General features: G+C 36.6%; 1 protein-coding gene across 1 annotated transcript in view; it reads left to right on the top strand.

Annotated features, from left to right (window-relative positions):
* The first annotated feature begins 8,402 nt into the window (after nucleotides 1-8,402).
* LOC145279728 (U3 small nucleolar ribonucleoprotein MPP10-like) overlaps nucleotides 8,403-15,885 on the top strand; it is a 48,445-nt gene continuing 40,962 nt past the window's right edge. Inside the window, exon 1 of the mRNA XM_080131019.1 lies at nucleotides 8,403-8,949. Within this exon, the coding sequence (XP_079987145.1) occupies nucleotides 8,870-8,949 (80 nt within the window). The 5' untranslated portion in view covers nucleotides 8,403-8,869. The remainder of the gene's footprint in view (nucleotides 8,950-15,885) is intronic.

Below are 15,885 nucleotides of genomic sequence, written 5' to 3' on the forward strand. Positions count from 1 at the left end.
GACTTGTGTCACAGATTCTCATAACCTAATTAAAAGTGCTGACGACCTATTAATAATGGTTGAGATCACAATAAACCCCCAACAAAAACTCTGTTACTCAAAACAACCAGATACTATCAAGGTGCTGATTGGGAATCCCTCAGAGATCTCATCAGGGATGCATCTTAAAATAAAATTTTCTCTTTTCTTGCTGGATATTGTGCAGAGGAGGCAACTAAATGGGCCAAAGCTGGTAGCAAAGTATTTATCTCCAAATTGTTGGAAATTCCATAGCAAGCTTCACTCCCTCAATGCAGCTGCTATTGTGCAGAGACACCAAACATTCTACGATTTCAATTGGCACAAGTCAGATAAACATAAGCAAAGATGTGTAGCCTTAAATTATTGTAAAAGTATAGCTGCAGCTAAGAGTAGATATACTTAGATAACTAAAAATCGCAGCACATCAAATATTAAGAACTTCCAATTTCTGGAAAACTTGCTCCATGACAATGGATAAGGCAGAACGGCTTTTTCAGTGGGTTCTCCTGATCTCCACTCTGGACTCTACAAACCACTTCCTCCCTAATTTTCCACTACAGATGGGAACAGCCTCTTCCACCTCTTCCCATATCCTAGCTATCATTAAAAATTTCGACATTTCCAAAACCTGTGGCAAGATCTTATCCCTATCATAGTATACCTATTTACAATGCCTCCCCATGGGACAGAGTTAGACACCAGGGTCGTTTTTTAACGTGGAGAAAAGGTACAAAAATAAAAAAATTGTCTCAGTCATAAAGAAATGTTCTGCTGAGTTGGCCATGAAAAATCTCAAAAACATTGATTTTACTTCCTCTCTCTCTCTCTCAATGTTCACATAGACAACATGTAATCCAGATGACGTCATCTTTTTGTTACTTTATGCATTGCATTACGTCATAAAGAATCTTCTACTTGTTTTAGTAAATAATGTCATATATTCATCTCTATTCGTGGCCTTCGGGACAAGATCAAAGTGTAGTATCTGTTCCGGCAGATACTGCAAGCTATGACTAGCTAGGACTAGCAAAGACCAGATGTGGGGGCAACCCCACATGTCTGACCTTTAACCAGCTCCCATTTCCCACCTCTTGGGAGCTGGTCCCCTTTTTCCCTTCCCCCTCCCTTCACTCCTCACATTAAAAATTGGCCTTGTGCCTAATTTGCTCGGTGGGGGAGCAAATAAATACAATCTGTTCCGGCAGATGCTGCACTTAAGATAATTTGTACCAGTCAATGGAGGGGAAACCCTCTATACTGGGACAATTATTATTTTTGGTAACCAGAGTGCCCCTTTTTGCCTACTTTTAGGGGAGCTGGTTTTTACCTCACATTAAAAACGGCCTTGTGCCTAATTTGCTCAGTGGGGGAGCAAATAAATACCATCTGTTCCGGCAGATACTACACTTAAGATAATTTGTACCAGTCAATGGAGGGGAAACCCTCTATACTGGGACAATTATTATTTTTGGTAACCAGAGTGCCCCCTTTTTGACTACTTTTAGGGGAGCTGGTTTTTACCTCACATTAAAAACGGCCTTGTGCCTAATTTGCTCTGTGGGGGAGCAAATAAACACCATCTGTTCCGGCAGATACTGCAAGCTATGACTAGCTATGACTAGCAAAGACCAGATGTGGGGGCAACCCCACATGTCTGACATTTAACCAGCTCCCATTTCCCACCTCTCGGGAGCTGGTCCCCTTTTCCCCTTCCCCCTCCCTTCACTCCTCACATTAAAAATCGGCCTTGTGCCTAATTTGCTCGGTGGGGGAGCAAATAAATACCATCTGTTCCGGCAGATACTGCAAGCAAAGACCATATGTGTGGGCAACCTCACATATAAGACCTTGGTCAATGTAGGGGCAACCCTTCATACCAATTGTCATTATCCAACTCCCCTACTCCCCGGGGAGTTGGTCCCCATTTCCCCTTCACTCCTCACATTAAAAATCGGCCTTGTGCCTAATTTGCTTGGTGGGGGAGCAAATAAATACCATCTGTTCTTCAGATGCTGCATTTCTATTTCTTGTTCTCTTTCGGTGGAGGAGAAATCCTTCACGACTGAGACAATTTTTATTTTTGTACCTTTTCTCCACGTTAAAAAACGACCCTGGTGTCTAACTCTGTCCCGTGGGGAGGCATAGTAAATAGGTATTCATCTAGATTAGTGGTTCTCAACCTTTTTTTACTCATCGACCCCTTTTCCCTTTTTATCTTGGTGGACCCCTTCATAACTATTGGTCATAAGACAATCTTCTATTTTTCACTCATATAAATTTTGAGGTTTTAATAATCAAAGTGATATAATGGACTGATCAACACCCCTCAAATGAATGGACTGTTACATCTATAAAAAGACAAGCAAACTCTCCTCACGTGGGAGACAGAATTTAGTACTAAGCTGTCAATGGACGCTTAGAAATGTGTGTACCTTTTTACCTAAATAAACCCTTTCTGTACAACCCCAGTAATGACTTGTTATTCATATAATCTACAATATAACAACTGGCGATGAAGAATTCGAACGAAACTCACTAAAAAACAAAGCGAAGGAAAAAGCACACAAGAAGATTAACGAGCAGAAAACAAAAGAAATCCAAAGAAGGAAGAAGAAAAAAAAAACTTCGACAGAGCCAACATTTAAAAAGTAAGTGTTTCAGTCTGTTACGGTCCTAAAAAAAAAAAAAAGAAGAGAAATTGACATTTTGAAGCGAACATTTTTTTGAAAAGAACATTTAAAAAAAAAAAAAGAAGTGTCCATTTCAAGTTTTATTCGGCTGGAAGTGTTTTTTTTTTTCTCTTCGGAAGGAAATTGTGCTTTTAATTCATTGAATTTATAGGACATTTGAGTGAATCTTTTGTTTAATTGTGTGGTTTTGTAAAAAAAAAAAAAAATTTTTTTTTAACATGGAGCAATTAGCGGAATTCACTAGAACTATGCAATCGGCATTGTTTGCACAACAAAAGCAAATGGAATTACTTCAGCAACAACAATTGAAGCAAAGCGAAATACTACAGAGTATTTTAATGCAGCAGAAAGACTGTCGTTTCACTCCTGAAGGAATAGCAAATTCTTTATCCGAATTTGTATACGAGCCAACAAATGGGTTAACTTTTCCGGCATATGTTCAGAGATACGAAAATATTTTTGCTAAGAGATGTCAGTCTTGGACAGACGAAGAGAAGATTATCCTTCTTCAAAAACTTGGATCTCAGGAAAATACAAAGTATACGAATTTTATCCTGCCAAAGAAACCTGAAGAGATTTCTTTTAGTGAAACAATAAAAATATTGTCAAACATTTTCAGTGAACGAGATAGTCTATTCTATACACGTTATAAATGTTTAAATATCACGAAGCAGGAGGACGAAGATTTTATTACTTATGCAGGGAAAGTGAATGCTCATTGTGAATCCTTTAAATTAAAAGACCTCAAAGAGGATATGTTTAAAAGTCTAATCTTTGTGCAAGGTTTAACAGCCTCTAAAGATAAGTATATTCGTTCAAGGATATTATCCATTATGAACCAAGACACAGAAATAACGTTACAAAAAGTTACGGAAGAGTGTCAGAAACTTAAATTTAAAGCAGGACAATACAAGCATCGAAGGAAAAAATTTTGAAGAAAAAAATATGGAAAAAAAAAATGGAAAGGATGATGAAATGTGCACACGAAAAATCCTGTAAGACATGTGGGGGAAAAAACCAGTTCACTAAAGATTGTTACTTTAAATACAAAATATGTAACAAATGTAATAAAAAAGGCCATGAATCAACGGTATGCAGGAAAGGAAAATACCGAAAAGCAGAAATAAAGACCATTGGTTCTAAAAATGAGTCTAGGTGTGATAAAAGAAAATATATTGAAATTAAAATTAATGGCCGTAATGTGAACTGTCTTCTAGATACGGGAAGCGACATAAGTATAATTGACGAAGTAACTTGGAAGAAAATTGGGTTTCCAAAGTTACAAAATACAAAAAAAATTGCCAGAAGTGTGTCTGGAAATAAACTAAAATTTAAGGGTGAATTTTTTACCAATGTGTCTCTAAAGGAGAATGCTGTGAAAACCAAGTTATATGTCGTACCGGGGAAAAATTCTAATTTGTCCGGTATAGACTTAATGATTCTTTTTAATTTATGGGGAAAACCCATAAGCTCATTTTGCAATAAAGTAAGTCTGGCGGGTTTAGAAAATTCTAAACTACCAGGAAAGTTTATTGACGAATTAAAAAAAGACTTTAAAGAGGTATTCTCTGAAGGTTTGGGTTGCTGTACGAAAACGGAGGTGAAATTTGAACTAAAGGACGAAGCTAAACCAGTTTTCAAACCCAAAAGAAAGGTTCCATATTCAGCATTAGAAACTATAGAGAAAGAATTAAAGAGACTTCAAGATATTGGAGTAATAGAAAAAGTGGACTACTCTGAATGGGCTTCACCCACGGTTTACGTTAAGAAGAAAAATAATAAAATCAGGGTATGCGCAGATTTTCGACAGGTCTAAATGATTGTCTCAAGGAGCATAACTACCCGTTTCCTACTCCAGAGGAAATTTTTTCGAAGTTAAGCGGAGGAAAAATTTTTACAAAAATTGATTTGTCTGAAGCGTATTGGCAAGTAAAAGTCCAGGAAGATTGTTCTAAGTACCTGACATTAAATACCCATAAGGGACTATTTTCACTAAAACGTTTGCCTTTTGGTTTAAAAGTAGCCCCAAATTTGTTCCAGCAAATTATGGATACAATGCTTGCAGGTTTGGATTTTGCTATGGCTTATCTAGATCTTATAAGAAGTAAAAATGTGGAAGAGCATAAGATCCACATTGGCAAAGTATTCGAGAGAATATCAAACTATGGATTGAAAGTGGCTCTCGAAAAATGTAATTTTGGGATGGACAAAATTGAATATTTGGGACAAGTGATTGATCGAAATGGTAGAAAACCTAATCCTAATAGGACTGAAGCAATCAAAAACATGCCTAGACCAGAAAATATAGTGCAGCTACAGTCATTTTTGGGACTAGCAAATTATTATAATTCTTATATCCCAAATATGCATGAACTAAGAGCACCTTTAAACGAATTATTGAAAAAGAATAAAAAATGGCTCTGGACAAAAGAATGTGATGAAGCATTCCTAAAGATTAAAAAATGTCTGTTATCGGATTTAGCACTAGCTTACTACGATCCGAAAAAAGAATTAATTGTAGCAGCAGATGCGAGCAAATACGGTTTAGGTGCTGTGCTACTACACAGACTCAAAGATGGATCGACTAAACCAATTATTCATGCCTCAAGGGTTTTGCTACCCGCAGAAAAAAATTATAGTCAGATAGAAAAAGAAGTTCTGGCAATTGTATACGCCATGAGGAAATTTCATAGGTTCATCCATGGAAGATTTTTTATCTTGGAAACGGACCACAAACCTTTGTTATCGATTTTTGGTTCCAAAAAAGGAGTTCCTACTCATATGGCTAATAGGTTACAAAGATGGAGCATGATTCTGTTAAACTACAATTTTAAAATGAAACACCTAGCATCCAGCAAAATTGCACACGCAGATGGTTTGTCCAGGTTGATCCCAAATAAAACTGAATTACTTGAAGAAACTGTTATAGCTGCACTAAAAGAAGAAAATGAACTAACAGATATATTAATAAATACTGTTAGGGAACTTCCGGTAACACTTGAGGAAATAAAGAAAGCAGCAAGAACAGATGAAAACAAGTGGGACAAAAAGAAAAGAAGAGGAAAGGATTAACAGTTTTTCCATTTTCAAAGTGCGATGAAATTCTAATGTACGCAGATAGAGTGGTAATACCTCAAGTATTACAGAAGAGAATTTTAAAAGAATTCCACATGGGACATCCTGGAATCTTCAGAATGAAAGCACTAATGAGAGAATATACGTACTGGCCTGGAATGGATCAGGACATAGAAAAAATGATAAAATTATGTAAGGGTTGCCAACTAGCAGCAAAAGCGCCGCCCACTAAGACGCAACCTTGGCCTAAAACAGATATACCATGGACGCGGATCCATATAGATTACGCAGGACCTCTAAAAGAATATTATTACCTGGTAATAGTAGATAGCATGTCGAAATGGCCAGAAATTTTAAAATGCAAACATCGTACAGCGGCAAACACAATAAAGGCGTTGGCGAGGTATTTGGGCGTTTTGGCGTACCAAAAACAATTGTTAGTGATAATAGCACCATGTTCAAAGGTCAAGAATTTAAGATCTACTGTGAGTCACCGGCCATAGAGCATATCACAACACCAACTTTTAGCCCTCGATCTAATGGACAAGCTGAAAGATTTGTCGATACTTTTAAACGAGCTTTAAAAAAGAACGATAACATCGACACTGAAGAAAAAAGTCTTCAGAAATTTTTAGCAGTGTACAGCATAACGCCTAATCCGAATGCAAATTTATCCCCAGCGGAAATAATGTTTGCCAGAAAAGTACGCTCTGTGTTCGACCGCTCTGTGTTCGACGAGTAAAAAAGTAACAAAAAAGTGTAAAAGATAATGTACGATACAAGATATATAAGGACGGGGATAAAGTTTTTTTCAACAATTATCGGGCAGGGAAGAGTTTTTGGGAAGAAGGCATAATCTCAAAAAGAATTGGAAGAATGGTCTACATTATAAAAGGTCAGACATCTTCCCACAAAAAACATATAAACCAACTCAGACCCCGATATATTGAAATAGTTAAAAACAATGAAGTACCGATGGAAGTACTGTATGACATTTTTCACATAGAGCCTCCAAAAAAGGAAGCACCAGTAACTGAAAATACAAGTCACTCTCCAAAATCAAAAAATTCGCAAACGCAAATTTTAAGAAGTGAAAGAAAAAGAAAAAGAACTGAATTATTTGGACAAAGTCAAAAAAGAAAAAAATGGTGAAGCGAAATTCTAGGGAAGAATTTAGCTTGGGAGGAAGGTGATATAATGGACTGATCCAACACCCCTCAAATGAATGGACTGTTACGTCTATAAAAAGACAAGCAAACTCTCCTCACATGGGAGACAGAATTTAGTACTAAGCTGTCAATGGACGCTTAGAAATGTGTGTACCTTTTTACCTAAATAAACCCTTTCTGTACAACCCCAGTAATGACTTGTTATTCATATAATCTACGATATAACACAAAGAAATATTATATAATTAAGCTTTATTTTTAAATGAAAACTAATTTAATGCAAATAAAATATTCTATAACAATTATAATAAGTTTTGTTATGTTTTGCCTGTAGACCCCCAGAAATATTCCATCGGCCCCTAGGGTCAATGTGGACCCTGGTTGAGAACCCCTGATCTAGATAAAGGATCTCTTCCCTTAACAAATCTCTTATTTAATGAAAAATGTCACTTTAAAGAAGTTCTGGTTTTCTTGGGTAAAATAAGTCAATTAAAAGAATCACAAAATATAATAAAACCAGAAGCGCCTTTTGCCAGACCACTTTTTCAAGGAAATATGTCTGAAAGAAAGAAAAAGAAAAAACTGTAGAAATACTACTAAGCTAAAAGGATAGGAATGAAAAAAAACCCAAAGAAACAAAAAAACTTAACCAGAATGAAGTACAGAATATTTGCAAAACACCCTCATCAAAAGTACCAGAACAATTCTGTTCGTATTGTCTAAAATTTTTTAAATTATCAAAAGTTCTAAAAATTGTTTCATCTTTTTATTTAAAAAAAAATATCTGTTTATATTGTTTTATTCATTTCCTGCGAGTTTTTTGCACAACGTCAACGGAATAAAAAAATATCACTAAAAATGAATTAAAATTAATATTAATGCCTTTTAGCGATACATTTTCAATAAAGAAAGATTATTAAATAGGTCGATATCAAAAGAAATTTAGAATATTGTTTAAAATAAAAGAAAAAAATTCTATTTATATTTAATTTTGAAAAATAAGTTCAGCTTATTTGGAAACTGAACGATATGGTCACTGTTTCCATGGATAAAAAGCGATGAATCGATATTTGTGTCCCTTTTGTTTTTGGTTTGGGTTGTTTTGGGTTCGAGGTTAATTGCCACCTAAACTCCAATCCTGCCTAAAAAAAAAGGTTGTTAAATGTGCACTCGCGTACCAAACTGCCTTGTCATAGTGTAGTAATATCGCATATGGTCGAAGCGCATACGTCACGCGCGAGTGTCGACCGCATGCACGCGCTTGCGCGTACAATAGTTTAATATTGGGAAAACTACTTGTTTTTCGTCTAATTTTAAATTTTCGTCAATACTATACTGTGAGAAGGCAGTTTGGTACACGAGTGCACACTGCACATTTAACAGCCTTCATTTATGCTCGTGTATAGCGTAAACGAAGGCTAGGTCGTGAAATGGAAAATAGTCCCAGAGTTCAGGGATTAATACCATGCAAAAGAAATAAAACAAAAAACTTTTTAGCCAATAAACACACAAAAAATCCCCCTCTCAGGTGTCCAGAAAGTGGGTGCTCATTTTAAGTTAAATTTACATGGAAAAGTGATCACCCACTTTTCGAAAAAGTAATTTCTTCATATCATGAAAACTTTTTTCTTTTTTTTTTTTTTTTTGCGACGGAAACGGTTTGCTGATTCGTTTTTAGCACACCGAAGTCTACAAAAAATATTGTTATATACGAACGTGAGACGGGACCTAAAGTAAAATAATACCGAAATGAGCGTACTTTTGTTATGGTAACTCATTAAAAAATAAACTTAAAAAAAAAAAAAAAAAAAAAAAATATGTTAATCGGATCATTTTTATTAAGGGGAAATAAATTATTGTTCACCGCTTCGAACTCTTCTGTGTCTAAAAAAGAAAACAAAAATATTTTCCAACATGGCGGAAGGAGAAGTGTGTTTATCAAATACTTTGAATCTTCTATCAAACCTTTCACAGAATCTTGAACATTTTCTGGAGTAAGTGGATAACATTGAAATTAATCTATTTATTATTATTATTTTTTTTTTTACCGCATTGCATTTTTTTTAACAGCTCTGTTTGTTTAGATTTTATATGTTCTTTCTTCAGACCACGTGTTCGGTTTTGAGATTTTAAGTTTTATGTATTTTATTATTGATTGCAAAGTAAATTGTTTTAAACTAAATAAACACCATAAAATAAGTTAAAACACGCGCACGCGCACACACGCGCACACACGGGATTTGTACAGGTTAATTAACGCATCAAAAAAATGAAAATATTGAAAAAAAAAGAAAAAAAAATGGTAAATATATTGTACGTATTCATTTCTTACAAAAAAAATTGATTAATTTTTACGTGCCCCAGTGTATTATAAACACCTTAACTTTCTCATGTTAAGAGCGGATTTCGGAATAAACACCCCCAACCTCGAAAGCCGTTCTTATCATGGGGAGGTTGGGGGTGTTTATTCCGAAAGCTATTCTCAATATGGGGTGGTGGTGGGGATGTTTATAATGCGCTGCTGCTGGGGCACGTCGTAAAAATTACCGGTACTTATGTATTTTTGGTACCGCGCTGAAATAACGTTATTTCGAAAGCCATTCGTAACATGAGTGAGGGGAGGGTGTTTTGTAACTATTCTGTGCTTCCACAATTGGGGGGGGGGAAGGAGGTTTGTATTACTGTACACATAGATCCGAAAAAGTTGTCAAAAAATAAATATATAACAAATAAATGTTATCAAAGGCAAGATAAGTTACTTTTCTGCCAAACTGGATATATTTTTTGTGTTTTTATTCAATGTAACATATTTATTCAGCTCGAAAAACATAGTGTTTACCGATGTATTCGAAAATTCAAGATGGCGTCTCACACCCTCTTTAACACCGTAAGTATGGAAAAAGGTGTTATAAATAAAAAACTATACAAAATAGTAACATATATTGAGCGAGTTTTTAACAGTATTTTATCCGGTTTTTTATTTATAACATCTTTTCCCACACTTACCGTGTTAAAGAGAGAATAAGACGCCATCTTGAATGTTCAAATACATCGCTAAACACTATGGTTTTCGAGCTGAATAAACATGTTACATTGAATAAAAACACGAAAAATATATCCAGTATGGTAGAAAAGTAACATCTTGCCTTTGATAACATGTATTTGTTATATATTTGTTTTTTGACAACTTTTTCGAATCTATGTGTACAGTAATACAAACCCATCACTTAATTTGATCAAGTATTTTTTTTTTGTTTTTTTTTACAGAGGAAAATCAAATTTGGCACTTCTGCATGTCAGTGACATATTAGCAACAGGAGTTATCGACCCCGTTCTTCGAAAGAGAACTGGCGTCTAGCGGCTATTATGTGAACCTCAAATATAAACAAGTGTTTACGATAACGCAAAAAAATATAACAAAATAAATAACACAAAAATACGAAAATCGAAACATTTATTGAATAAAAATTTTTTATCAAAATATAATTTTAATGCATTAATATAATTTTTTTTCAATGAGGGATTTAATGTATCGAAATATAATTTTAGTTTGTCAATGTAGCAAAATAGAATTTTAAAAACCTGAAACATTTATAGAGGTCTATAGATACTGTGAAAAAAATTAAGTTTCCCTTAAAATCCAATGACTGCTCAGTCGAGAAAAGGAAGCAATGTGCCCCTACCTTAAGTTGCAGAAGAATTGCCCCCCCCCTTCTGCGACGTGACAGTCTGTTAACAATCTCTTGCCAGCAAAGCTAAGGTAGTCAAAGAGTAGCTTTCCAGCACCAGCCACAAATGCATCTAAAAAAAAAACCTTAACCACTGGAGAAAATCTCCTTTTAAATAACTAAAAGGTCATGTGATTAACTGTCACCTGACCTGGGGGAAAAAAAACTTTAAAAAGGCAGAGAAGGCAAGGCAATCTCTTTTGGTTAGTAAGAAATGTGCACACCGCTCTCCCTCTCTTGAGCAATCATTGACCCCCTCCCCTCTTTTTTTTCACACATTCCCCAGGAAAGAAAACAAAAAATATAAGGCATGCACTTACTCGAAGTTAACCTGTTAATATAATTTTGGGGTTATTTTTATTTTTTATTTTTTTTGTTGGTTACTAATTATTCAGGGAGGAGGCTAGGTCTACCTCGCCGCCGTCTCTGGGGTGCACAATTTGGACAATACTATTTCTGTCTGGCAGGAGGTGGAGACTCGATTCCCACACACTGGAAGTGACACCAGTCATTACATCCGTCGTAACAAATCATGTCCTGATCATCCTGTGGAGAATCGCATATAGGACAAAGCCAAATTACTCCATTGGCAGGTGTTGATTGAGGAGGAATAGCATTAATCCCATCCTCAGGCCTATCAACAGATGCCGGTATGGATCCATCTTGATCCTCTCCACTTAAGGATAATTCAAGGGGGAATAGGTTTTTTAACGAGTGGATATGCACCGCATCCTCCCCACCTCTTTTACCCTTGCTGACCTGACTACCCCATCCTCTCCGTAAAACATCTCCAAAATGATCCCAAGAACCCAAAACGGCCTAGGCTAATGTGGACTCCTCACCAATACCACATCCCCAACCTTTAATCTGTTTTGGAAGGGCACTTTAGAATGTCTCTAGGGTTTCTTCCGGAAGCTCAACAGGTACTCATTATACCATAGAGTGCGGAAATTCTTCAGGCACTGGTCCTGAACCTGCATGGTCCTGAGCAGCCTTTCTCGGCTGGGTGGGGGGTGGGAGGCAAAATCCTCATCATTCAGATCTAAAAGCAAACCAGGACTCTTATTAGGCCGCAAAAATATGTTAGCTCTGTCTCTGTAGATTCTCGATATGTTAGAGGGCGGTTATTGATAGCTCTTTGGATATCCGATATGATGGTAAGTAAATGAAGAGAACCTTTCCAGCGGCAGAACAGTAGGTGTTTCCTCTCCATGGAGGATCGCAGCATTCCAAGACGCACAAGCTATACCTTGGCTGCGTTGAGGCATAGCAAGTCTTGAGTAGCCCACAGAGTGGTGCTGCCTCTCAACCAACCTGGACCAAAGCACTAGAACTGGAAGCAGGTTTTGAACCTTTCCAGCGTCATTCCCCTAATGATCAAATCGGCGGGATTCTCTGCCATACCAAAATGAGGGATACAAGCTGAGAGTGGCTTCTAATTCAACGCTCATCTGCTGGATATCCTTCAGCCTATTTCGAGCAAACAGGTTCTTGCTCGTGATGGTCCCTGAGATAAGCCAAGAGAGGACCACTTGAGAATCTGTAGTCACATGAATCTCAGAGCGAGTGAATCTTCCAAAGTTTTTTAGAATTGTAGGCAGACACTTCATGGCCAGGAACACAGCCATGAGCTCCTGTGTAGGAAGTGTTTTCCTTTTCAAAGGAGCCATCTTAGCTTTGGCAAATAGCAAACAAGATCAACACTTCTGAATCACATATGCCACGAACCCATAGGCTTCCGAGGAGGCATCACAAAACAGGAAGAGTTCGCCAGGTTCACTCTCACTGAGTGTCTTACGGGGAAAGGAAATGGTCTCCAATCCAGAGAGATCTCTGGTCCCCCCCCCCTTGCCAATCTTTTACAAAAAACACTCGTCTAGCTGAATCCACTGTCAAAAACTTTCCCCACTATTTATCTATGCCCAAATCAAAACGTAGATTCCATGAACAAAGCTTCTTTCTTAGAACTGCACGCCTGTGGAACTCTGTTCCGTCTGCCTGCTTCCCTCCTGACTACAACTTGGATGTTTTCAAGTCCAACGTAAACAAATTCCTGATGAACCGCCCCCTTAAATAGACACTTTAAATATCCACACTAACGTACTATACTTACAATTACCCGACAGATAAGTCTGGCCACTGCCAGTGTCCAACAAACAGTTGGCGGAAACCTGGTCACCATCCTTGCCAAAGGTAATACACAAAACAGGGGGAAGGCATGAGAAGTTTCCACCTGGAGTGCAACAAGTGGAGTTAGCCTGAAGTGAAGAATCCCTTCAAGAGGGACCAGACCTTGGTCTAGATGAAACATCCCCCAATGACCCCCAACTAGTATTAAGGGTGGAGCCAGGGACCTCGTCTCCCTTGATAAGAAGACATTTAACCGCCTCCCTAGTATCTCGCAAAATGGACGACAAGGTGAGGATTCTCTTCCCAGAAATTTGAATTGGCTCCCCTCGGGCCTCTCTGGGAAATTTGGAAACAAGAATCTTTGCCATAAGTCGAGCCCCCGAAGAATGGTCCTCAGAGAAAGAACAGCGGAATTAACCTTCCAGCTCCACCAGAAGAGAGGCTGCTTTAGTAATGAAGTTAGTCAGAGTGGTATAACCTCTATCTCATTTATAGGTGAAGTCCAAAATGTCTTGGAATATTTGGTCTGTTATCTCATCCTCATCGAGGTATTTGCTCTTCAGAACAGACAGAGCCACCTCATAATTTCTGTTGCAAATAGTCATATGATTGATGAGCAACAAAGGTTGACCGGACAGCGAACATTTAAGGAAATTCAGTCTTTCGGCATCGTTAGCCATGCCGGCCACACAATTTTCAAATCTTAAAAGGAAATTCCTGAAACTCATGGGGTTGGATTGCATCTCCAACCCATCAAAGGTAGGCCCAGTAATCTGAAGCTGAGGCGGCTTCACAATAAAAGAAAACACACCTCTTTCAATTCCAGGGGAACATGGAGCAGAACTTATGGTCTCAGAGGTAGTAGGGAGGAACTTTAATTCCAGCTGCTCGTTCCCTTCTGAATCTCAGGGTATGTGCCAGAGATTCTTTCTCAATTTGAACCCAGTTCTCCTCCTCCTCAGATAACAGCTGAATCTTGCTAACACATATGTCAACTTCAGTCAAATGTTCGGTAACAGATTTCTGCAATGCAGCAAACGATTTACTAGAAAGTTCATCTTCCATGTGAGCCATCTCCAGAATAGTTCTGATTTTGGTCCATAGAAGAGAAATTCTTTTCTGTAAATCTGCCTTGCTTCTATCCATGTTAGTAAAGGTTTCTTCCGCAAAATGTGAAAAAAATTAATTTTCCCTTAAAATCCAATGACTGCTTAGTCAAGAAAAGGAAGCAATGTGCATCTACCTTAAGTTGCGGAAGAATTGCCCCCCTTCTGCGACGTGACAGTCTGTTAACAATCTCTTGCCAGCAAAGCTCCGGCACCAGCCACAAATGCATCTAAAAATAAAAGTTAAACCACTGGAGAGAATCTCCTTTTAATAACCAAAAGGTCATGTGATTAATTTTCACCCGACCTGGGGGAAAAAAACTTTAAAAAAGCAGAAAAGGCAAGGCAATCTCTTTTGGTTAGTAAGGAATGTGCACACCGCTCTCCCTCTCTTGAGCAATCATTAACCCCCCCTTTTTTTTTTCACAGTACCTCCAACGCGCAAACTGCTAATATTTTTAAAAAGTTTTTACAACATACAAAAATAATGAAAATGCGAGACAAAAATCGTGTTTACATTATCGACGCTTTAAAATAGGCACCGGCAAAACTGGGGGGTGGGGGGCTAGCAGTATCAGAATTTTGGGGACATTCGCAGGCGAAGTCACCATTTTGAATATACACCTATCTTTCTATCAGATTTTAATAATAGTAAAACGTAATTTAAACCCGTAAATTTTATTTCAATAAAACGAGCAAAGACCAAATTTTAATATCATAAAAGCTTTAATAGAGAAATAAACAATTTTATTTATTTTTCCGTCGATTTCTTCACTTAACATTCGAACAATAACATTACTTGAATCTTACGATAATTATTTTAACGGCAAAATAAAGAACTTACCTGGTTAATGAGTAAGATATGCTTTCTTTTAATCTTCCTGTATGAGAATTTATTCATATTTATGTATTATAATCCATGTATTTTTAAATGGAAGGATTTTTCCAACACACGGCGACGACGGCGTGTCTTTAAAGCAAGTTGTAACGACACCGGAAGTGAAAAATTATCTCTTATGTACGGAGGCCTATAAGTGTAAAAAAAAACCACTAATTCAGAAACCTTAATAATCTCGATATTGGATTATATTCCTTCAAATTTTCCACTTTTAAAGGTTTTCGGAGGCGCTGAAAACATAAATAACCATTTATATATACGGCAAACGAAACTAGTAGTTTCCAAGATAAAAAATTTTACAAATGGTCACAAAGTGGGGGGTCACTTTTCTATAATGATGTGACGTCAAATGGGCACCCACTTTATGGCCACATTGCAATGAACAGATTGACGGTAGCAGTACGTTTTTGCCTGACTTAAGGGAGATAACTTGTCCGGTTTTTTTTATTTTTGTGCCTTGACGCTATCGTAGACAAAATCTGATAGTTTTCATTTTTTCATTAACACGAATTACTATATGACGCAGATGTTCAATGGTATTTTTCTTTTTTTAATATCTTAAAGAAATACCTGAATATTTTTTTTATTATACTATAAATCTGCATTATCCGAATTCGTCTTTTTTTTTTATATATCGAAAAAAAGGAAACCAGGAATTAAATATGATTATATAAACTGATCGACTATTAATTACTGGAACATTCTAAACAAAAATTAAGCTTCCACGTAAAAAAAAAAAAACAAAAAAAAAACACATGGTTATCGAAAAAAGGAGGATTTAAATTTTGGACTTTACCGGTAAATTACCAGATAAGTGATATTTTTTGTTGTTTTAAATTTGAGTATTTTATTTATTCATGTTTTATCTTCAATTTGTGATATATAAAACGTTTCAAGCAAAATTAATTATTAAATTTCTCATAGACATTCCAAAATGGGGGGGGGGTGAATTTATAAAACAACGTTTGTCTAAAATATTATATTTAGTTTATCGGAAAGAGCATAAAATTTTACATTCACCCTGAAAAAAACGTAACAATTGAACGAATAGGAAAATTTTGATAGATT

Source organism: Euprymna scolopes, chromosome 7, assembly GCF_053919585.1.
Source record: "Euprymna scolopes isolate OS-2025 chromosome 7, ASM5391958v1, whole genome shotgun sequence".
NCBI lineage: Eukaryota > Metazoa > Mollusca > Cephalopoda > Sepiida > Sepiolidae > Euprymna > Euprymna scolopes.